This window comes from Sylvia atricapilla, chromosome 14 (assembly GCF_009819655.1).
Source record: "Sylvia atricapilla isolate bSylAtr1 chromosome 14, bSylAtr1.pri, whole genome shotgun sequence".
In the NCBI taxonomy this organism is placed as follows: domain Eukaryota; kingdom Metazoa; phylum Chordata; class Aves; order Passeriformes; family Sylviidae; genus Sylvia; species Sylvia atricapilla.
In genome coordinates, this window is record NC_089153.1 from 18,205,483 (window position 1) to 18,227,026 (window position 21,544).

At 55.6% G+C, this 21,544-nt stretch overlaps 1 protein-coding gene across 3 annotated transcripts; it reads right to left on the reverse strand.

The window, feature by feature from the left end:
* Positions 1-6,616: 6,616 nt before the first annotated feature.
* On the reverse strand, positions 6,617-13,918 carry YIPF5 (Yip1 domain family member 5). Of its 3 annotated transcripts, XM_066329446.1 has the most exons (6): positions 13,833-13,913; positions 13,522-13,630; positions 12,184-12,356; positions 11,137-11,282; positions 9,311-9,492; positions 6,617-7,656 (listed from the first exon to the last, which is right to left on the reverse strand). In XM_066329446.1, exons 2-6 carry the CDS (start codon positions 13,620-13,622, stop codon positions 7,494-7,496), a joined length of 765 nt encoding a protein of 254 aa, XP_066185543.1. In that variant the 5' UTR covers positions 13,623-13,630; positions 13,833-13,913; the 3' UTR covers positions 6,617-7,493. The 3 variants fall into 3 exon arrangements, with proteins under 3 accessions (XP_066185543.1, XP_066185544.1, XP_066185545.1); XM_066329447.1 differs by lacking the exon at positions 13,522-13,630 and having other exon boundaries at positions 13,833-13,918; XM_066329448.1 differs by lacking the exons at positions 13,522-13,630; positions 13,833-13,913 and adding an exon at positions 13,118-13,335.
* Between the last annotated feature and the right edge of the window lie 7,626 nt (positions 13,919-21,544).

Consider the following 21,544-nt stretch of genomic DNA (forward strand, 5'->3'; position numbering starts at 1 on the left):
CCTGTGGGCATGGAGACATGGGAACAAGGAACACATGTGGGCATAGGGGACACCTGAGGGTGTGGGACGTGGGGACACCTGTGGGCATGGGGCAAGCGACCCCTGTGGGCATAGGGGACAAGGGCTCTCTGTGCCACCCAGCTCCAGGCCCTCAGCCCCATTTCCCTGGCACCTTTAGGCTGAAAACCTTCCCTGGTGAGCGCTGGTGCTGCTGGGGCACACTGGGGGGTGACCGAGGGGTGACCGAGGGGTGACCGAGGGGTGACTGAGGGGTGACCGAGGGGTGACTGGGGGGTGACTGGGGGGTGACTGGGGGGTGACTGAGGGGTGACCAAGGGGTGACTGGGGGGTGACTGAGGTGTGACCGAGGGGTGACCGAGGGGTGACTGGGGGGTGACTGGGGGGTGACCGAGGGGTGACCGAGGAGTGACTGAGGGGTGACTGCAGGGATGGGACAGCCTTGGAGCTCCTGCTGCCAGGCTGCAGCACCCCTGGGAGCCTCCTTGGAGCTCCTGTCCAGGGGCTGTTCGCTGCTTCACACGTGTGTGATCTGAAATGCTTTTCTTGTGCTCCAAGAGGACTCTGGTCCCCAGGAGCCGCCTGTCCCAGGGCACCGAGGGCAGGGAGCTCCAGGGCTGGGCCCAGCCATCACTGACACGGGCTTTGAACATTTCCAAGTGTTTCTTCTCTCCCGCACTCCCCTCTTTGCAGGGCAAAGGCAGTGCTCTCCTCCAACCAAGGCAGCCGGGGGCAGCAGGTGAGCCCCCTGCTCCCGGATCCCTGTGGAAAAGCTCTGCCCGGAGCAGCTCCTCAGCCCCTGGGGAAGGACGTGCTCAGACCAGCACAGGGCTGGGGGAAGCACGTTCCGTGTTTGAGCAGCTGAAGGGCTTTAATGAAAACCAGGGGAAAGAGTTTTAAGTATAGAAAACACTATTTTTTTTCCAAAATTATTTGCTCTGCTTGAAAGCTAATGCTGTGTTTAAAGTCTGGTTTTATATGTCTCTTGGACTTGAGCTACGGCACATTAATTATGGCCAGAGGCAATGAAGAAGTGTTATTTCTTTACAAAGGAGATGGAGAAATTCAGTTAAAAATAGATTATAAGGCAGTGCTGTCAGGCACAGGCGTTTTCCTGCTCCGCTGGATTTCTGCTTTCCATCGACCAAGGAGGAATCTGCTCACAGAATACAGGGAATTTTTCATATTACTCAGCATAATTAAGTGTAGCTGGTTAAATGACTGTGGAGGTCACTAGAACAGCCAGTAACTTTTCCCTGCTAAGGGAAGTGGCAGTTGGCCAGGACCCGTTCTCCTCTCCAGCCCTCTGTGGGATTTTAGCACTGTTTGCAGGGCTTTGGAGCCTCTGTCGGGAGGAGGAGGAGGAGCAGGGAGCACACACGGCCCGGGGTGGCACAGAGCTGCAATTTGGACTCTGTGTCAGATCCAAGGGATGCTCTGGGCTCCTGCAGGGCCTGGAGCCATCGCTGGCCTGGGGCAGCAGGCACAGAGCCTGGGGACAGAAATGCCCAGCACTTCTTCATTTCCTTTAAAAATGCAACCCCTGCATGGGGGAAACTTGGGGTAATTCACAGAGGAAAGGGGGAAACCTTGGATAACTCACGGATAAAAGGGGAAACTTGGGATAATTCACAGATCCAGGAGGGAAACCTTGGATAACTCACGGATCAAAGGGGAAACTTGGGATAATTCACAGATCCAAGAGGGAAACCTTGGATAACTCACAGAACAACGCCAGGGTTTCTGTGCTTGTGCTCTGACCTTCTGAGTGTCTCAAACACGGCCCCAGTGAGTGTCCAGAAGCAGCCCCAGCTCTGTGTTCGCTGGGCTGTGCCCCAGCCCTGTCTGCCTCTGTGCCCTGTCCCCTCCTGTCCCCTCCTGTCCCCTCCTGCGGCTCCCCGGCCCTGCCGGAGTCTGAGAGCAGGGATCGGATTCCGCTGGGAGCGAACGCAGCGAGGGCAAAGCAGAGCCGGGGGCTGCAGGACCAGCTCCGGGACCGGCTCCTGGGCCACCTCCGGGACCAGCTCCGGGATCAGCTCCAGGAGCAGCTCCGGGACCAGCTCCGGGACCAGCTCTGGGGCCGGCTCCGAGCCCCGGATCCTGTGCCAGCTCCTGCCCGACCCCGGGCGGCGCTGGCCGCGGGCACAGGGCACAGGGGACAGGGCACAGGGGACAGGGCACAGGGGACAGGCACAGGGCACAGGGGACAGGGGACAGGCACAGGGCACAGGGCACAGGGCACAGGGCACAGGGGACAGGCACAGGGCACAGGGGACAGGGCACAGGGGACAGGCACAGAACACAGGGGACAGGGCACAGGGCACAGGGCAGTGGTGGGCACAGGGCACAGGCACAGGCACAGGACACAGGGGACAGGGCACAGGGCACAGGGGACAGGGCAGGGCACAGGGCACAGGGCAGTGGCGGGCACAGGGCACGGGGCACAGGGCACAGGGCACAGGGCACAGGGCACAGGGGACAGGGCAGTGGCGGCAGCACGCCGCTCCCCGAGCGCTCCCGGAGCCGCTCCCCAATGGCAAGGCGCCGATTGCCATCTAGCGGCACAGAGCTGGGGACACGGGTCTGTGCCCGGCACGGCTGCCCTGAGCCCGGCCCTCGGAGAGGTGACCCCGCCACTGCAGGGGATGGACAGGGATGGACATGGGATGGGCAGGGGTGGACACGGGATGGACAGGGATGGACAGGGATGGGCAGGGATGGACAGGGATGGGCAGGGGTGGACTGGGATGGGCAGGGGTGGACTGGGATGGACAGGGATGGACAGGGATGGACAGGGGTGGACTGGGATGATCAGGGGTGGACAGGGATGGGCAGGGGATGGACAGGGTTTGGACAGGGGATGGACAGAGTTTGGACAGGGGTAGACAGGGGATGGACTGGGATGGACAGGGATGGACAGGGATGATCAGGGGTGGACAGGGATGGGCAGGGATGGGCAGGAAATGGACAGGGATGGACAGGGGATGGACAGGGATGGACAGGGATGGACAGGGATGGACAGGGATGGACATGGGATGGGCAGGGATGGACAGGGATGGACAGGGATCGGCAGGGTTCCAGCCCCTCCAGGCGCCCCTGGCCGGCTCTTTCCCCTCGGGACGGGCACACCCGGGCCCGGCTCCCTGCGGGGCTCCATCAGACGGCTCTGCAGAGAGAACGGGGCCATGGCAACCGAGCCAACAGAGCTGGGTGGGATCTAAACACGAGCCCGGCCGCGGCACAGAGCAGGGAGTTGTTTGGGGGATCACACTGCAGGTTTCCATGGAAAAAGCTCCCTTAGAACAGCCTTCCAGACAAATTACTGGGTAAACTGCAGAGGTTTCAGAGCTCCAGCCTGATGGTTTTAATGGGTGTTATCTCGCTGCTGCCAGCACTTTACAGGTCCAAAATTCAGCTTCGCTGCCTTTCCTCCGGGGTCCAGAACCGCGCCTGTGTTTGCTCTGAAAATAACGAAGGCTCAAGAAGGGGCCTCTGTGGTTGTTCCATCACCTGCTCAGCAATGCGGGGAGCAAACAGGGAACAGAGGCAGGGCAGAGCTGAAGGCAGTCCCTGCTGTCCCCCGCCAGGGGCCTGGCTCTGTGCTCCGGGTGACCCACAGCTCCCCGAGTTTGCTGCGGGCTCCCCCAGCCCCTGGACCAGCCCTGGGCTTTATTGCCCCCAGCGCCCCGGAGACAAAGCCTGTGTCCTGGAGCTGAGGAGCAGGGGGATGCGATCCCAGCCCATTCCAGCAGCTCCATCCCAGCACAGACACCCCACACCTCCCCAGCCCCGGGAATGGGGCCCTTGGTGCGAGCACCGACCGAGTGGGAAACCTAATCCCAGCTGATCAGCTTCAAACTCCAGCTCTACATCCAGCTCCGAAACAACACTAAGAATAGATTTGAGGCAGAATTAGGCCTTTTAAGCTCAATTAAAGCTCAGGCAGAACATGAAGATCATCAGCACATGAGCGAAGATCTCTTGATTGCTGCAAATTTATTCTGAATTAACAGTGGTGGGAAGGATTAATCCAATGATGTGGGCTTACAGTGATCAATCATCTGTAATTATTATCTTCTCTTTTGTCAATATGCACACTGGAAACTTAATTCTGCTGGTGTATCCAGCAGTGACAGGGAAACCACCAGGGATGAAGAAGTGAAATGAGGAGAGGCCCATGCAACAAAACCCCCACACAGACCTTGATATTTAAAGCAGATAATTAAACAAATGAACAGAAATAAACTAGCCCGTGGTGTCAGAATTGTCATCTTGGCTGTGCAGACGTGTGAATACATCGATGTGTTCTGACTGAAGATGCTGAAATCCCCTCAGAACTCATCCCTGACCCAAGGAACGAGACACAGCCAAGGTTCCCCATTCCCGGGAGGGATCCCGGGCGCTGCTGGAGGATCCATCACGGCTGGAGAGGATCCCTTCCCCTGCCGGGGACACAGACCCCGCTGGATCAGGGCTGTGACCACAGGGAACGTCGCTGCTGTGGCTGGGGGACCCCAGCAGGGAGGGCAGGAGGAGGGAAAGGTTTCCCAAGCCCTGCTCCAGCCCGGTGCAGCTCTGAGCGCAGCACTGAGACCGTGGCACTCAGGTGTTGTAGCACATCCCTGCACTGACGTGGGTCCAGCAGGAATTTCTGCCCGGAAAAGGTGGTTAAACACTGCCAGGGGCTGCCCGGGGACGTTGGGATCCCCAGCCCCGGAGGTGCCTGGGGAAGGGCTGCGGTGGCACTCGGTGCTGGGGACAAGGTGGGGCTGGGGCACAGCTGGGGTTTGGTGTGCTGGGGGGATTCACCCCTCAGCCAGAACGGGATTCCGTGCCCGACTCCCCGGGGCAATGGGAGTCCTGGGGAAGGATTCTGTGTCCAATTCCCCGGGGCAATGGGAGTCCTGGGGAAGGATTCTGTGCCCAATTCCCCGGGGCAGTGGGAGTCCTGGGGAAGGATTCTGTGCCCAATTCCCCGGGGCAATGGGAGTCCTGGGGAAGGATTCTGTGTCCAATTCCCCGGGGCAATGGAGTCCTGAGGGAGGATTCTGTGCCCAATTCCCCGGGGCAGTGGGAGTCCTGGGGAAGGATTCTGTGCCCAATTCCCCGGGGCAGTGGGAGTCCTGCAAACCCGGGATTCTGTGCCCAGCTCCCCGGGGCAATGGGAGTCCTGAGGGAGGATTCTGTGCCCGACTCCCCGGGGCAATGGGAGTCGTGCAGACCCACCCAGCGGAGGAGCCGCAAACAGCAGAGCGCGGCGGCAGCAGCACCAGGAGCAGCAGCAGCAGCAGCAGCAGGAGCAGGAGAGCAGCAGCAGCAGCAGGAGCAGGAGAGCAGCAGCAGCAGCAGGAGCAGCGCACCGGGGCATCCCGCACCGCCCGGAGCATCCCGCGGGCACGGGAAAACGGGACCATGGACAGACCGGGAAAGGTAAATTACCGCTCTGGCAGGGCAGGATGTGATCTCGAGACTGGGGGAAATAACAAAAGTGGGTTTGAAAAAGCACCTCCAGCATTGGTTTGAGTGCTTTAAGGCGAGCAGCACAAAAAGAGGCGAGGCAGGAGGAAGGAGTGGTGCTGGCACTGCCCTGACACCAGCGGAGAAGGGTGGGGAACAGCCTGTGGGGGAGTTCAGGTGTGGAAAGAAAAGTCCCACTGGTGCTGAAAGGCGAATGTGGGGGTACAGAACTACAGCCCCCGACTGACACTCCACGGGAGGGGGAGATGGAATCTGAAATGTAACCAAAACTGAGGCCAGAACTAGGACAAACCTTCAATACAGAAAATCGATGGGATTGATTTTGGCAAGGCAATAAAAAGTCAATGCAATCACATTAATTACTGTACCAGAAGTTTGGGATATTTCAGACAACCTCCCTAGACATAACACTGGTTTTTATCAAGTCCTCCACTGAAGTCAAGTGCTTGACCTCCTGCTCTCATCTGCTTCTCTCTGCTCCCCAGAGGCCACTTAGAAATTCCGTTACAAACTGCTAAACTCTGCACAAAATGCTCCTGGAAACTCCTGGGTCAACCCTCGGTGCTGGAGTAGAGCGTGCAGTGTCCTCCACTGCTGACTTTGTGAGCATTTCAATCTAAACACATCCTTTTTCCTACGGTTTCTCCAAACTCAGCAGCTCTGTTGCCAGGGCAGCCCTGAGTTGTTTTTCCTGTGCACTGAAGTTTGCTCATGCAGTGGTGAAAGAAAACGTTATTTAGACTTTAATATGCAGGGGATCACCCTGGAAGGTACCTGTGGAATCACTGCAAAGCTTTGAGAACTTCCCCCCAGGAATGAGTGCAGGATAAGCTGAATTAGCTGCTCCCAAAGTACAGGATTAGTGTTAGAACCTGACTGGCTCAGGCAGCTGAGGGAGCCCTTCTATGTCCCAGAACTGTTTAATTAGGCTCATTGGCAATCAGTGCCATTGATCTGCACAGACACAGGACAGGGGCTCCCTCCTGCTCCTCACTCACTGAAGCAACCCCCAAATCCACCCAATGAATTCAATTTTAAACGGGATTTTGTTTCAACACCAAAGTTTCTATTACAGTCAGTGAACATCAAAAATAAAAATCAGGAAAAAAAATCAAACACCTTTTTCAAAATTTAAGGAAAATTTAATCAATATGCCTTAAATTATTTTACAATAACTACAATACTGACAAGCATAACGTTTTCCAAATGGTGTTTTCCTTGGAAGTCCTGCGAGAGAGATTCCTCTTCCTCCAGCAGGGTGTGCACCACGAGGGAAGGAACCTCTGCTGACGTCCTTCAGAAAGCCCCGTGAAACATAAAGCTACAGACACCCCAATGTGGTCATGTTTCAAGTGTCACAGAATTACAGATCCCTTTCACTCTTAAGCATCTGTTTTCTACTTCATAGTTTAAGTATTTTAATCCTGGAATACTCTCACAGCAAACGAACAAATAATTGAGACTGGAGAGCTTAGGAGGATATTGGTTAAAATACAGGAAATACTCTAATTGCTTTTGTTCATCTGTGCATTTTTGGTGGGAGGGGTCAGGAAACAGGTTCCTCTTTCCTGCAGATTTATCCAAAATCTCCCAAATCCACAGCAGCTCCTTTAACTGTTTTGGATAAAAATCTACCAATTTATAACTGCAACCCTTCGCCCTCCCCTACAAAACAAAACAAAATGAACGAAAAATCACAACCCTCAAGTAAACAACCGAAAGTTACGTTTTCTAAAGATCTAGGAATGGGAAAGAAATCACAGGGACTTGATAAGCATGAACACGTATTAAAGCTCTGGACTCCCCAGGTCATTGAAAACAGTATCCAAAGTCCTAAAAAAGTGAACACGAGACGTTTTCCATTGTTCCGGGTGATTCAAACAGGTCTAAGTTTCATGATAGCAACACGAGACAGTTGTTTGAAGCTGTTTCTGGTCCAAGTCCATGTTCCACGCTGGGATTTTCCTTTTGGCCCCCTGGAGTCCCCCAGAGTCTGCTCAGAAGACGGAGATGAGGGCGAAGACTCCGTAGAGCAGGGCGCAGGGATAGGCCACCAGCAGCTGCTGGCCCTCCATGGCTAAGGCAGAGATAAAGATCTTGGAAGCAGAAAAGCTGCACCAGCCAATAATTCCAGCCGTGAGAATAATCCCCATCACCCCCCTGTGAAGGCAGAAAGAAGAGAATTCCTGTGAGACCTGTGTAAATCCATCTGTGGGAGTCACACCTGGACACATCCAACAGCTTGTGCACGGTCTGGGATTTCAGCACTTGGCATTAAATGAAATATTCCCATTAAAAGCACTGGGAAAGAGCAGCTGTGGCTGCCCCTGGATCCCTGGCAGTGTCCAAGGGCAGGATGGATGGGGTTTGGAGCAGCCTGGGGCAGGGGAAGGTGTCCCTGCCATGGCAGGGGTGGGGCTGGATGAGCTTTTCCAATCCAAACCATTCTGGGATGCCAGAATTTTAGAACACTCCCAGTCAATTATGGCAGTAGAAAGCCCCCTCCAAATGAACTCTGGGCATAAGAAATCTCAAAGCAGTGAGTAAAAGAACTGTGGCAAGCTGTTTCTTTTCAGTCCCTAAATTCGCAGAGCCAAGAGGAATGATTCTTATTTTCTTGTATTTGTAAAATCCTTATTTGCATATTCAATAATAATTACTTTCAGACTTTACTGGTGCTGAGAATTGTCAGAATCAGAGCTGGCTGAAAACAAACCTGAGACTGCTCTTGGAGTCTGTGTATCCAAAAGCTGTTAATTGCCTTAGAGGTAAAGCCAGGATTCACCCCCTTTCCCCCAGTAAAGCCCCAAAGCCATTGATAATTCATTCCTACCCTTACTAAAGATTCCTGTCAGATTCCAATCACACACAGCTCCAGCAACAAAGGTGAGAACTCCTCTCAACTCAGTGAGAATCCAGTGGTTCCCCTGCCCCAGCTCACTCCAACTCAGTGATTCCCCTGCCCCAAATTCACTCCAACTCAGTGATGCCCCTCTCCCAGTTCACTCCAGCTCAGTGATGTCCCTGCCCTAAATCACTCCAATCAGTGATGTCCCTGCCCTAAATCACTCCAATCAGTGATGTCCCTCCCCAGTTCACTCCAATCAGTGATGTCCCTGCCCCAAATCACTCCAATCAGTGATGTCCCTGCCCAGTTCACTCCAATCAGTGATGTCCCTCCCCAGTTCACTCCAACACAGTGATGCCCCTCTCCCAGTTCATTCCAGCTCAGTGATGTCCCTCCCCAGTTCACTCCAATCAGTGATGTCCCTCCCCAGTTCACTCCAATCAGTGATGTCCCTCTCCCAGTTCACTCCAATCAGTGATGTCCCTGCCCAGTTCACTCCAATCAGTGATGTCCCTCCCCAGTTCACTCCAATCAGTGATGTCCCTCCCCAGTTCACTCCAATCAGTGATGTCCCTCCCCAGTTCACTCCAATCAGTGATGTCCCTCTCCCAGTTCACTCCAGCTCAGTGATGTCCCTCTCCCAGTTCACTCCAATCAGTGATGTCCCTCCCCAGTTCACTCCAGCTCAGTGATGTCCCTCTCCCAGTTCACTCCAATCAGTGATGTCCCTCTCCCAGTTCACTCCAGCTCAGTGATGTCCCTCTCCCAGTTCACTCCAATCAGTGATGTCCCTCTCCCAGTTCACTCCAGCTCAGTGATGTCCCTCCCCAGTTCACTCCAATCAGTGAAGCCCCTCTCCCAGTTCACTCCAATCAGTGAAGCCCCTCTCCCAGTTCACTCCAATCAGTGATGTCCCTCCCCAGCTCCCGCCAGCGCAGTGGTGCCCAGGCGCGGGGCAGCACTCACTGCAGGGAGAAGACGATGGCGAAGGAGGAGAGCAGGATCATGGGCAGCAGGCAGTAGCCCAGCACGCTGGCCACGCAGCCGAAGGACACGCCGGTCATGCTCATCAGGTTGAGCAGGCAGAACATGCCCAGGCAGCCGATGGCGCTGATCCCGTACACGTACCCAAACTGGATCTTGCCGGCCTGCAGGGACACGGGACACGGCTGTCAGGGGACAGCACTGAGGGGACAGCACGGGATGGGCTCAGGGGACAGCATGGGATGGGCTCAGGGGACAGCACGGAGGGGACAGCACGGGATGGGCTCAGGGGACAGCACGGGATGGGCTCAGGGGGACAGCACTGAGGGGACAGCATGGGATGGGCTCAGGATGGAACCAGCATGGGATGGAACCAGCACACGATGGGGTCAGGATGGGGGTCAGGAGAGAACCAGCACAGGATAGGGGTCAGGATGGATCCAGCACAGGAGGGATCCAGAACAGGATGGGGTCAGGATGGGGGTCAGGACAGAACCAGCATGGGATATGGGATGGGGTCAGGATGGAAGAGAACAGGATGGGGGACAGGAGGGATCCAGCATAGGATGGAGTCAGGATGGAACCAGCATGGGATGGAACCAGCACACGATGGGGTCAGGATGGGGGTCAGGACAGAACCAGCACAGGATAGGGGTCAGGATGGAACAGAACAGGATGGGGTCAGGATGGATCCAGCACAGGAGGGATCCAGCACAGGATGGGGTCAGGATGGAACAGAAAAGGATGGGGCCAGGATGGAACAGCACGGGATGGGGTCAGGAGGGATCCAGCACAGGATGGAAGCAGCACAGGGAGCAGATCTAGCCACCCTGGAGCACAGCAGGGGTGGGCACAGCCATTGTCCCCCAGCTCCCCCACTCCCATCTCCCCCAGGGAGTGTTTCCCCTCCAGAGTCCCCCCAGGACACCTCATGCTCCAGGAGCCTGGGACTCCTCCTAACTCAGTGGATCTTAATGAACAGGTTCTGATCTGATTGTTGCTCTCTGATCTCAGCCCAGGAACTGTTTAGGGTGTCCCCTCTCCAACAACTCCCACAGTGGATGTGCTCAGACCCAGCTCCCTCCTTCCCAAGCAGCACAGGAAACAATCCCACCTGCTGCCACCTCTGTGCCAGGCTCAGCCCACCCCCTTTCACCACACTCCATGGCTCTTTTTAAAAAGCACACAGGAGAAATAAATTTTTAGGAAAAGAAAATCCAAAGGTGTCTATTACAAACATGCTCATTAATTTGACTGGCCTACTTTCCATAAATAAAAGTTACTTATTAAAGTAGGCTTGAAGTCCCCTTGGTACCAAAGTGTGTTTTAAGTGTCAGGGCAGCGTGAAATTTTAGGCAGAAATGAAAAGCAGTGCCTGAAGGATTTACAGCTAAAACAGATGAAAACTCCTGAAGCTTTCCACGCCAAGGAACCTGTTTGCTGTCATCTCATCACTGACACTCAGGAGTCATTAAAGCACAGTCTTATTCCAATTAAGCTCAATTAGAAAAAGTGACCAGGCTCCAGCAGTGCCAGGCCCATTGAGGATTACAAAGAGTGTGACAGCAGGTTTGCTGCAGTGAGCTGACACAGAGGAGTGATGTGGCACATCCATCCCACAGTGAGAGGCCCCAGTGCCTCCTCCACTCTCACACAAACCTCTGTCTGTGCAGCCTGAGGGACTCTGAGGATCCCTGGGGGTCCCTTCCCACTCCATGAAGTGATGAGCCCCCCCCGGGCTGCACACCCAGAGCTGCAGTGACCCTGCAGCCCTCCCGTGTCCCCAGCAGCCCCTGGCAGGGCCTCACCAGCAGCAGGGTGGCCCCAAAGGCCAGGCAGAACACCATGGGCCCGGCCAGGTCCGTCTCGTTCATGATGTTGCCGTCAGCCACCTTCAGGGGGTGCAGCACCGTTAGTGTTTTCTGCCAGATGTGGTCGAAATTGATCCCCAGCTCTGCAAGGGAACAGAACATGGATTTCAGGTCTTCCCTCCCTGCTCTGGCCTTTGTCTGCTCTACTGCTCCACCTCCCATCTCCCCCAGATCCCCCAGGGCACCAGGGAATTGAGCCCTCCCCCTTCCCTCCTGCTGCCTCCACACATCCCAGGGCTGGGGAGTGCCCAGGTGGCTCCTGAAGGACCAGGGAAGAGCCCAGGCACAGAGCTCTGGGTTCACAGAGGTCCCTTCGGCCAGTTCCCTGATCCTGGTTCATTTATGTAAATAAAGTGACATTTTTAATAAAACAGTCCAGGGAGTGGAAGGTATCAGGCCTGAGGACAGGTGACTGGTGTGACAGATGCCCATCTCTCCACCACTAACAGTGAGGGTTTATCCAGTTTGGAACTGAAAAATCACAGAAATAAGCTGGAAACTGATCCCAGGGAGCCAGACTTAGGTGAATCTCCAGCCTGGCACTCAGCACAGGCTGAACTCCACACAGGCATTTCTGCAGAGTTTAGCATTCCTGCTCAGCAATGAAACATTCCTGTTACAACCAAGAATCAACTCAAAGGACCTGCAGGCACTTATTTTACAAAAGTGGGCAGTCACAATTACTATTTGCAACAAGAGGAGTATTAAGTGTTTTGTCACAGAGGCAGGTCTCCCAGTTAACTGATTTAATCTGCCACAGAGCAGCTGGTGTGAAGCAAGAAAGCACAAATTTCCAACTGCAGAGGTTCACACAGGAACAAGGATTTCCCATGCCAAAACACAGGTTCAAAACAAAAACAAAAAAAAAATCAATGAGTATTTCAAACCCACTGAGCACTACCAGCAGCAGGGAATCCACACACTGCTACCAACTCATCCCCAAACTAGGAGGAGTTCTGGATTCAGGCCACAGCAAAGTTGTACCTTCTAATAGCGGAGGCTCATCCTCAAAGTTGCTTCCATAAAAAGACTGTGCTGAGGCTGGAGTGTAGCCCTGGGTGGGCTGGTAGATCTGCCCCGTGTAGGGCTGCTGCTGCTGCATCATGTCAGGGGGCACAAAGCCCCCCTGCTGGGGGTACTCGTAGCCTCCATAGGGCCTGCAAAGCACAACCCCCCGTTAGGGCACAGCCAGAGCTGCTGCTCAGACACCTCCTGCAAGGCAAAGCTGGTTCCAGTCACTGCATCACAGCAAACCCCTCCTTCTGTCTCCAAAAGTCTCACTGCGTGGTCCCACAGGTCCTCCACAAAAATCCCCAATCAAAGCCTCCCTCTGCTCTAGACAAACTCTTCAGGCATTGCTGCCACTAATCCATCCCAAGTCTAACCACAGAGATATCCAGCAGCTTTTCCAAAACCTTTAACTGTGGAAACAGAAGGAAGGAAAAGGCAGAACTCCTGGTGTGAGCAGAGTCCAGAGATCCTGTCCAGGGGCTGGCACTGACCTGCTCCATCCACCTCAGGGTCACACGGAGGGCCCAAAGCCCTCAGCCCGAGGCTGGATGTCCACCCCGGGCTGCCAGGGGCCCCCTGGCCCAGGAACACCCACCACACCTCCTGCTGCAGCCTGGGACTCAGCAGGACACTGCAGGCTCACTTAGGTGACACTGATTTCTAGTTCCCGAGTGAGTGACTGGAGGTGGAGCTGCATAAGAACAATATTTCTTCTCCCAAGAACATGCAGATCACTCATATAATTAAAATCATCCACACAACTTGTCCCTCAATCCTCTAACACTTGCTCTGAGATCTACCAGATATTCTATGTCATAAGGCATAGAATCCAACACAAAACTCCTTCGGATCTCCATTTACAGACAGTGAGTTCAGCTCTCCATCAAACAGAGCAACCAGGACTCACTTCCAGAAACCAGCAGCTGGCTGAAGCACCAAACCTTTCCTGGAGACACAGACTGTCCCACAAGTGTCCTAAGGCAGCCCAGAGGAGAGCTGCAGAGGGACTTTGAACAAGGGCCTGGTGTGCCAGGACAAGGGGAACGGCTTTCCCCTGCCAGAGGCAGGGCTGGCTGGGCTCTGGGGCAGGAATTGTTCCCTGGCAGGGTGGGCAGGGCTGGCACAGGGTGCCCAGAGCAGCTGTGGCTGTCCCTGGATCCCTGGCAGTGCCCAAGGCCAGGCTGGACACTGGGGTTTGGAGCAGCCTGGGGCAGAGGAAGGTGCCCTGCCATGGCAGGGGTGGGACGGGCTAAGATTGGGGTCCCCCCAGCCGAGTCCCGGGGTGTCGTGACCCCGGGCCGCACGAGTTACTTGCTGTACGGCCGCCCGCTGTAGTCGTAGGGCTGCGCCTGGTCCTCGATGCTGTAACTGGTCTGGAAGAACTCTGTGTTGAAGCCGTCGAACCCGGACATCGCCCCCTCTGCAAGAGAACAGCGAGGCGGGTCCCGACGGCTCCCGAACCTGCCCGCGGCCCCTCCCGCCGCTCGGCCCCGGGACCTCGCGCTGCGCCGGGAGCCCGGCCGCCGCTCCGCCCCGCTCCCCGGGCTCAGGCCGTCCGTGCCCCGCGCTGCCGGCCGCTCCGCTCCCCGAGATCCCGCTCCCTGCCCGGGCTCCGGCCCTACCTGCGGCCCCGGCCCGGCCCCGCTCCCGCCGCCGCGGCCCCTGCGACGTGTCACGGCCGCGCCTCCACTTCCGGGACAGCGCGCGCCGCTCTGCGCAAGCGCGGGACGGGACAGCCGCGGCCCCGCCCTCTGCCGGCCCCGCCCACCGCCTCAGCCCCGCCCTCTGCCGGCCCCGCCCCGGCTCCGGCCCCGCCCTCTGCCGGCCCCGCCCACCGCCTCAGCCCCGCCCTCTGCCAGGCCCGCCCCGGCTCCGGCCCCGCCCTCTGTCGGCCCCGCCCACCGGCCTCAGCCCCGCCCCGGCCCGGCCAGCCCCGCCCCGCCCTCTGTCGGCCCCGCCCACCGCCTCAGCCCCGCCCCGGCCCGGCCAGCCCCGCCCCAGCCCCGCCCTCTGCCGGCCCCGCCCACGGCCTCAGCCCCGCCCCGCCTTGGCACCACCCACGGCCCCACCCACGGCTCCGCCCACGGCCCCACCCACAGTCCCACCCACTGCTCCGCCCACTGCTCCGCCCACGGCCTCAGCCCCGCCCCGCCTTGGCCCCGCCCCGGCTCTCCCTTAGCCCGGCCCTCCTCCTTCCTCCTCAGTCCATCTTCAGCCCTGTCCCTCAATCAGTCCCCCCTCAGCCCTGTCCCCTCTCAGCGCTGTCCCTCCTCATCCCTGTCCCTCCTCAGCGCTGTCCCCCCTCAGCGCTGTCCCCCCTCAGCCCTGTCCCCTCTCAGCCCTGTCCCCCCTCAGCCCTGTCCCCCCTCAGCCCTGTCCCCCCTCAGCCCTGTCCCCCCTCAGCCCTGTCCCCTCAGCCCTCCCCCGAGGCCAGCCTTACCCACAGGAGGTCAGTGTGGCTCCGGTGCAGCCCGTTCACTCCCATTTCATATATCCACAAGAAATATTTCTCTGTGGCCACACGAAAGCTTTGCTGGAGCTGTGGATCTTGTCTCTATTACAGCCCGGCTGTTGGCCCACCCCTCCCGAATAAGCTGCAGGGGCTGGGAATTCGGGGGAATGGAGGAAAACATGACTGGTGCTGTCGACACACTCTCATGTGAAGAAGCGCCTTTTAGTGTCACTCACTGTTTATCCCCAGGGCTGGGGAAAAGGATTTTAGCAGCCTTTAGAAGCCTGTTAATTAGAATTTGCGTTCATTAACTCTCTCATGTCCCAGAGCTGAGCACAGGGAGCAGTGACCGTGCCTTTGAGGTGGCAGCCAGGGAAAATCCCAGCTGAGGAAATGCAGCTGGAACTTCCCAATGAGCTGGGGCAGAGCTGCTGCTTTATCCTCGTTTCACACCTCGCAGGAGGGGTGTGTGGTGGTGAGGTTCAGAAGCACAGCAGAAGCAGTTTCCACCCCGGGCATGGTGTGCTCTGAGCTCTGGCAGCCTCCCGGAGCCGAGCGCCAGCCGTGGGGCACACGAGAGTCCACAGGCCGTGTTCCTGGTTTAAGTTGGTGCACGTTTTTCCTTTTTTTAAAAAATTCATTTTGGCTCAGGACAATTACAGTCATTCTGTCACAGGTTTGTGCATGTAACATTCTGCTGGTGAAAGGACTGTATTTAAATTGCAGGTCTGGCGGTGCAGAGTCTGCGGTGGCGCCGAGAACAGGCTCCTGACAAATGTCACTTTGTAGAGCTGAATGGAGCACCAGTGGAGAATTACAGCCACGGATAACAGAGCTCAGTAACCGTGCCGTGAGCTGCTTCATGCAAATCTACACTCTGGGAAAATTAGCGTTTGAAGGCTGAGAAGGTGCCAGCTTTCAGGCAAGACCTGCACAGGGTGTGGGCTGCAGCTGATGGCTCAGTGCCCCTTGGCTGAGCTCTGTGACTCGCTGCAGCTCACTGGGCAGGGAAATGAGACCCAAATCCCAGGCACTGGGCTGTGTAATTGGGATCTGCTGGGGAAAGGCTCTTTGCTGAGAAATCTGTTTGGGTTTGCTTAGATTATTAGAATTCCCTGACGGCTTAGGTGGGGCTTTCCTCAGTGAGCTCTCCCTGCAGCAGGCGCCTCAGCACTGCTGTGGGATCACGTGTAGGATGGATTCCCAGCCCTCTGGGACAGGGTGCTCTGACACAGCCCGGGGGTCCAAGGGGAGGCCAGGCACTGCAGCTGCTCCTTCCTGATGGTTTGGGAAGGGCAGCCCATGGACTGCCTGGAGCTGCAGCCTGGGGAGGCCCCAAACACCGGGCACTGTCCCTTTGCCGAGGCCCCAGCTCCAGCTGCACTGGGGCGATCACACAGTGCCACACCCCAACACTGCTTTGGGGTGGGGAGGACCTTAAAACCCATCCCATCCATAGCCCAGATTGCTCCGGGTCCCACCTGGCCTTGAACACCACCTGGACAGGGGATTTGGCTCTGCAAGAGTCCCTGAAATGGCTCCAACCTGGAAAGAGTTAAAGTACTCATAAAAGTACCTGGGTTACACAGTGCTGGTGTCATGAGAATGCTACCAAAGCTTTGTTTTAGCTGAAATGTTAAAAAACACACTATAATTACACCAGTGTTAATAACAGGATAATTTGAATCAGACTGAGAATGAAAGCATTATCCAAAGAACTTTGGAGGAACGGGAGGATGGGGAAAGGAAGAGGAGGAAGATGTCTGCTGAAATAGGCCTTGTTTTGGCAGAACTTGAAGCAGAGGGAGGAAGGAAGCGCCTTGCAGAGGGGAGACTGAAAACAGTGATTTTTGTTTGATTTTAATCCTCGTTTCCCAGTGTGTCCATGAGGTCTCTGCCTGCCTGCACATGCTGGCTCTCTTGCAGGGTCAGGGCTGTTTGTGCAGCAGATTGCTTTGTTGAGCAGTGGCCATGGAATTCCAAAGGAATTGTCAGCACTCATATATCAGTTATTCTCCAGAATGTTCTCTGATGTGCAGTGATTGATCTGGAGATCAGTGGGATATGATTCCCTCGCACTGTCAGCTTTTGGAAGGCCCAGACCTTGTGCTGTGCCTGTGCTGTGGGTTTGGTGTTCTCCAGAAGGAGCAGAGGGTTTCCTGTGCAGGAGCTGTGACCGCTCTCTGTGTGACACACGATGGCAACAGCGATGTCATGTCTCCATCTGAGCTGCTCCCAGCCTGTGCTCTTCCCCTTCGCTTGTTTGGGAAGAAAATACATCATGCACTTGAGTTATGAATAAAAGATCAAGGGCAAATCTGTGTAATGCTTGACTCTGTGAATAAACCCGCCTTCACGGCACTCACGCTCTTTGCTGGAAGATCCTTTCTCAGGGACACTCAGCCATTTAGTGTTGCTTTATGCTTTTTCTTCAAAGCGAAAGATTTGTTAGGGCTTCCCGTTCGCACGTACTGCTGGATTTGAGCAGATGAGAATTTCACTGTGTGTAATTCACACTGCTGGATCAGGGGATAATCTCTGATTTAACTCGGCACCGCTTGTTCTTGCCTGGCTTCCCTTGCAGGGAGCTCAGTGTCTGGAGCTGCTGCTGAGAGGGGTACACCCATGATGGAGAGGTGGAACTGGCAGGAGTCTGGGGCTGGTCCCTCTGCTCTCTGCCGTGGCTTGGGGCTGGGTTGGCAGTCCTGTCTGGGAGCACCAGGGCAGGACACGGTTTCCCTCATGGTAGGCCCAGTGCAGACATTTCCTTATTCCTCTGCCATGCCACCGCTCTCAGCCACTGCCCTCTTCTCGCTGGCTTGATGGAGCTCTGCCTGGGAAACCTTGCCTGGGCTCAGTACTTGGGCATCAGCCTGCTCAGAAGCACAGAACGTTACAGGGAACAGGGCTCAAGGATCCTCAGGTGCACCTTGAAGGTGTCCCTGAATCAAAGTGCAAGCCTGGAACTGGAAGTGCTGTTCTTTCTTCCTTTCTTATTTTAACTATTGTGTGTAAAGATCACACAGAGCGATGAAAGTTCTCCTGCCTTTTTAGGTGGAATCTTGGATATGTTTTTTTCCTTTTAATTCCTACTTCAGTTTCTGCTACTTTCAATTGCTCCTTCTCCAGGAACCTCAGAGCTCTTGTGTTGTTGCTGATAAACATTTTCCACATTTCTCACTATGTGTGGGTGACTTGATTCGAATTTCCAGCCTGTGTTTCCTCTGGAGATGGGAGGTGATACACACACACACACACTGCTGCTCCACCCCAGGTGATGCTGCCCTTCCTTTCTAGCACTCATTGCTGCTGCTTTTCAGACACCTATTTTTAACACCCACCAAATTCAATAAAGTCAGTTGTTCCACGACTTCCTGAAATGCCAATTTAGCACTTTGTCACAAGGAATGACCTCAAACCTGCGAATGGTGTCACAGCGTTCATGGGTTGGCTTTCAGCACAGCTAGGCTGGGACTTTTGGAACATATACTTTAAGCTAAATTTTCCCTTGCCTGTGCTGAAAGTTATGAAGGCATCTGTCAGAAGTGAGAAGTGCTTCATCCTCCTCCCTTTGATGGATGCTGCTTTTCTCTTCCATCAGAACTGTAGTTGCCCCTCGGTGTGGTCCTGACACATATTTTACATTTAGGTCATCACGTATTTGGCCCAGATTTTAAAGTTTCACTCTCTCAGGCTGCATTTTGATGGATTTGGCCCATGGCTTGTATTTAGCTGGGGAGCATTACGTGATGCTTTTACTACTGAAGCCATTTCATCAAAGGAAATTGTGTTACAGTGAAATGATTGGAATGTCCCGTGTAAAGAAATAAAAGCAGGTGCTGAATTGCTTTCATTATTATTTGAAAAGTGCAGATGCATTTCTAAAGCTGTTGTGATTAAAATTCCAAGGTTTTTGTTCTTTTCAAAGGGCAATTCTGATGATAATGTTCCGAAAAGACTTGGAGCTGTCTGTACTGGCTAATCACGGAATCCGTGCCTGGTGCTCTGCAGAGCTTGTCAGGTGTGGATAACTCCTGTCCCTGAGCACCTGCACATCCCACTCTGTGGGGTCCTGGCCCCCAGAGCAGCGCCCAGCCAAGCTTCTCTCAGCCCCGGCCTTGGGGTTTTGTCACCGGGATGTCACAAACGTTTCTGTGCTGGTCTGAACAACCCCCAGCCCTGGCCTTGGGGTTTTGTCACCGGGACATCACAAACGTTTCTGTGCTGGTCTGAACACCCCCAGGCCTGGCCTTTGCTTGTTACTGGTGGGGCACCACAAACGTTTCTGTGCTGGTTTGAACCCATCAGTTCTTACTGGGGAGAGGGCATTGCTTCTTCCAGCCTGCCAATATGGGACCCCTGCCTTTATGGGAATGGATTTTAATTAGATTGCAGCACATGAACCAGCATGGGCAACTGAAATATTTGCACAAGCTGGTGCAATTCTCCCTGCTTTGAACAGGGACAGCACTGTCACTCCCAGAGGCAGCTGCCGTTCCCTCTGGCTGGTCATGCAGATGTTAAATCCTGTCTGCACAGACTGCACCAGGCTTTTAAAAAAGTAATGAAGACATTTAAGTGAACATGATCTCACATCCCACCTTTAAATCCTCCGTGCAGGGGTTATGGAGCACTTGACCTGCGCTGCTCCAGCTGCTCTGCACAGCCACAAGGGCAGGACACAGGAGCTGGGCTCTTCTCTGAGGCACAACCAGCACGCCCTGTAGTCACACCAGATCCTGCTGGTTTGAAAATAAGGATCCTGAAGTGAGAGACAGACTCTGTTCAGGAGTGCAGCAGTTGCTTCAGAATCAATGAATTAAGGTAAAAATCAAGGGTTTGATTAACTGTTCGGGTCTAAGATTTAATTTGAAAAGTCTGTAGGTACACAAATAATGATTTTCTGTCTTTGCCCTGAAAATTATTCTTTTTGGCTATTTTGTTTTAAATTATGGCCATGTTATCAGAAGAATTTCACTGAAATATCTGCAGCCTCAGCTGGTCAGAGCGTGGTGCTAATACACCAAGTCTGCGGATTCAATCCCCGTGTGGGCCATTCCTTCAGAGCTGGAATCCATGATCCTTGACCCTTCCAACTCAGAATGCTCCTGTGAATCTGTGAATTTAACTGCAGTCAGCAAATCCACCCCCTGCGTGGTGACTCCATCACACAGAGGCTTCACTCCAAAGCTTCTGGTCAACGTTTTGAGCAGAAGGCTGTCTTTTCTCATGTGTTTTTTCGTTCCGAGCAGGGTATTTTTGCCCAGGAGCGGTGCGAGCTGGCACAGGGCGGTGCTGCCCCGTTCCGGCCGATGCCCGGCGGTGCGGGGCGCTCCGGGGAGCCGCTCCCGCAGCTCCTCCGCTGCCTTTCGGCGCCCCGGCCCCGCTCTCAGCGGCCGCAGCGGCCGGCCCGAGCGGCGGGGACGGACACGAGGTGGCGGTGCCGGCGCGCCCGAGGCTCCCCCGCTCAGAGCTCCACAAGTAAAGCGAGTCCTCCGCACCGCCGGAGCCGCCCCCGGTCCCTCCTCCTCCTCCCTCCCGCGGCCCCGGCGGCTCCCCTCCCTGCCGGCTCCGGGGAGATGAGGAGCGGCGGCGGCGGATCCCGGTGCTGTCCCGGGAGCCCCGCGCCGCCCGGCCGCACCGCCGGCGGGGACCCCGCGGAGCCGGGACAGGCACGTTGGGGCGGGCCGGGGACGGGCGCTGCCGGCCGCGGGGACGGAGCGGGAGGGACCGCGCGGGAGCGGAGCGGTGACCGCCGCTGTCCGCGCTGCCGCCGCTGCCCGCCCGTGCCCAGCTGTGTCCAGCTGTGTCCAGCTGTGCCCAGCTGTGCCCGTGCCCGGCGCTGCCCGGTGCGGGTGCGGGACGCGGGCGCCCATCCCGGCCCGACTCCTTTAAGATGATGCAATCGGTGTCGCCGCCCGCGCCGCCGACCCCCCGGGCGCTGAGCGGGCCCGCGGCGCGGAGCGGAGGCGGCGGGCGGCCCCGGCCGGCCATGGGGGAGCCGCCGGAGCCCGCCGCTGCCTAGCGCCGGCTGCGGGCTTTCTGCAAGTCATCGGGGCTGGCGGACGAGCCCCCGCCGCTCCCCCCGGCCAGCGCGCCCGCTCGGGAATTATTTCATTTCTTTCTTCGTTTGTTGATTTATTATTTATTTTCCTCCGCCGTGCTGTATGTACTGGTTTCTCCTCGTCACCCGCCACGGTTAACTTCCCTGTGACTCGGTTTAACACTTGAGACCTCCGCGGATGCTACTAAGAGCGCTTCTCTTGCCTTTGCTGTCCCTTGCTGGGATCGGATTCACACTACCCCGGACCCTGTGTGCCTGTTTGTGTGTTCTGAGTGTCTTGACATTTGGTTTTCTTTACAAGAAGCTATGCGTTAATTGTAACCAAGGTAAGACTCCCCGTTCTTGTTCCCTCATGTGCATGTCTAATTTAGATGTTTCTTTAAAGACGAAGTATGCAGTTTCTTTTAAACAGTGGAGTCATATGTAGCCCTTTCATTGATGAATACTTGTGAAATAGAAGTGTAGAACTTGCCAAAAAAAAGAGACCTATTTAGCAGATTTAGCTTGGCTCTACAAACTGCTCTGCTTTTCTCTATTGCAGCAGCTGCGATGCTTAGAAGAGTAATTTGTGCCTTGTTTTGTTTTCCCTTTTCACAGACCTGTGAATGACCATAGGCTTGGCCTGACCTTGATTTTGACGGCTTTGTTGAAGATCTGATGATGTGATTGCATGTCATGAGGTGATAGCTCTCCAGCCTCCAGCCTCCGTGGCTCAGTGTATAAACCACTTCTGCCACACTGTCACCCATGGACAATTCAGATTTTTCTTTTCAACAGTCCTTTTGGTTATTTTTTATTTTATCACTTCTTCTTTCCCC